Source organism: Mus caroli, chromosome 5, assembly GCF_900094665.2.
Source record: "Mus caroli chromosome 5, CAROLI_EIJ_v1.1, whole genome shotgun sequence".
In the NCBI taxonomy this organism is placed as follows: domain Eukaryota; kingdom Metazoa; phylum Chordata; class Mammalia; order Rodentia; family Muridae; genus Mus; species Mus caroli.
The window spans coordinates 110,061,268-110,062,802 of NC_034574.1; the positions used below are offsets into that span (position 1 = coordinate 110,061,268).

The following is a 1,535-nucleotide window of genomic DNA, read 5'->3' on the forward strand; positions in this document are numbered from 1 at the left end:
AAAAAAAAAAAAAAAAAAAAGAGAGTTCAAGGATAGGCTCATCTAGGGAACAAGTTCCATGGTAGCCAGGACTACACAGTGAAACCCTATCTCAAAAAAAATGAGTTAATAAAAATAATAAGGCCAGGCGTGGGGACAACACCATCAATCCCTGCATTCTGTGAACTGGAGGCTAGTCTGGTCTCAAAACAACGCTCTCACCCCTCTCAGAAAACAGTCAGAGCTTTAGCTGACTGTGGCTTTCGTGAAGATGTGTGAGAACAAACAGAGTGTGGCAGGAAAGGGGGTGGCAGCCTGCTCCCTCAATTCCCAGGACACTTGGGACACCCAGCATATGACCCACAATATAGGACAGGGGCTGGGGGCCTGCAAGATACCCATTGTCCTGGGTACCAGTGTCCACAGCAATTCTAATGGCCTTACTGCCCCAGCCCACCATGCCCATCACGGCTCCTGCTAGTCTAGCCTCCGAAGAGGCTCCTAACAGGAAGGCTCTTAGATGCGACCAGAGAGGGAAACTACAGAAACATTTGTGCTTTGCAAGCACTGAGGTCAAAAGGGGGCCTCTGTATTCCAGAGAAAAGACCCCCGGGCTACTCACTGTTCCTTCATCTCCACGTAGTCTTCCTCATCGTGCTTCGCCAGGTCGGTCTCGCTGGCATCCTCGGTGTCTGGGTGAAACAAGGGAGAAGCGGGCAGTTATGATCAGGTTCACAGAATCCGCATTGTGACAGCGTAATTAGCAGGCTTCTGGGAGAAGAATGAGTTTCTATCCCATGTGGGTCTGCATGAACCTGCTAATAAAAAGTGTGTGAGTGTGTGTGAGATTGTGTGTGTGTGTGTGAGTGTGTGTGTGTTTAAAATAAAAAAGAGAAATGCCACTCCAACTTGGGTTTATGCTGAAAATGTACTTTAATATGATGCACAATAAGAGAAGAGGGCACACCAGACAGAGGTCACAGAGCAACAGTAAACAGAGCACAGTTCAAGAGGAGATCTGGGCATGCGCACCCCCATCCCATCACAGTTAGAGGTATGCAGTGAAAAAGAGACCATCTCCCTATCTCCCCACAACAGACTCAATCCTAATAACTGAACGGATTTCCAAGTTAAAAAAAAAAAAAAAAAAAGAAAAAAAGAAAAAGAAAATGTGCAGGAGGCAGGACAAGACACTTTGTTAAATGCTTCCAAACCTTGTATTTAAATAGATTTTAAAAAGGGGGATGGAGGCATGTCTCAATAGAGCTCACTGTTCTTTGCAGAGGATATGGGATCAGTCCCCCAACACCCATTATCAGATGGCTTATGAAGTCCCAGAACTCCAGTTCCCGGGGATCTGGCGCCCTCTTCTGGTTTCAAAGGGTACAGGTACACATGGTGCATATGAATTCATAAAGACACAGCAAAATTAGTAAGTTAAAAAAACCATTTTCAAGCTGGGCGTGGTGGTGCACGCCTTTAATCCCAGCACTCGGGAGGCAGAGGCAGGTGGATTTCTGAGTTCAAGGCCAGCCTGGTCTACAAAGTGAGTTCCA

General features: G+C 46.6%; 1 protein-coding gene across 1 annotated transcript in view; it reads right to left on the minus strand.

Annotated features, from left to right (window-relative positions):
- Suds3 (SDS3 homolog, SIN3A corepressor complex component) overlaps window positions 1-1,535 on the minus strand; it is a 25,037-nt gene that overhangs the window by 20,206 nt on the left and 3,296 nt on the right. The window contains exon 2 of the mRNA XM_021162626.2: window positions 602-671. Within this exon, the coding sequence (XP_021018285.1) occupies window positions 602-671 (70 nt within the window). The remainder of the gene's footprint in view (window positions 1-601; window positions 672-1,535) is intronic.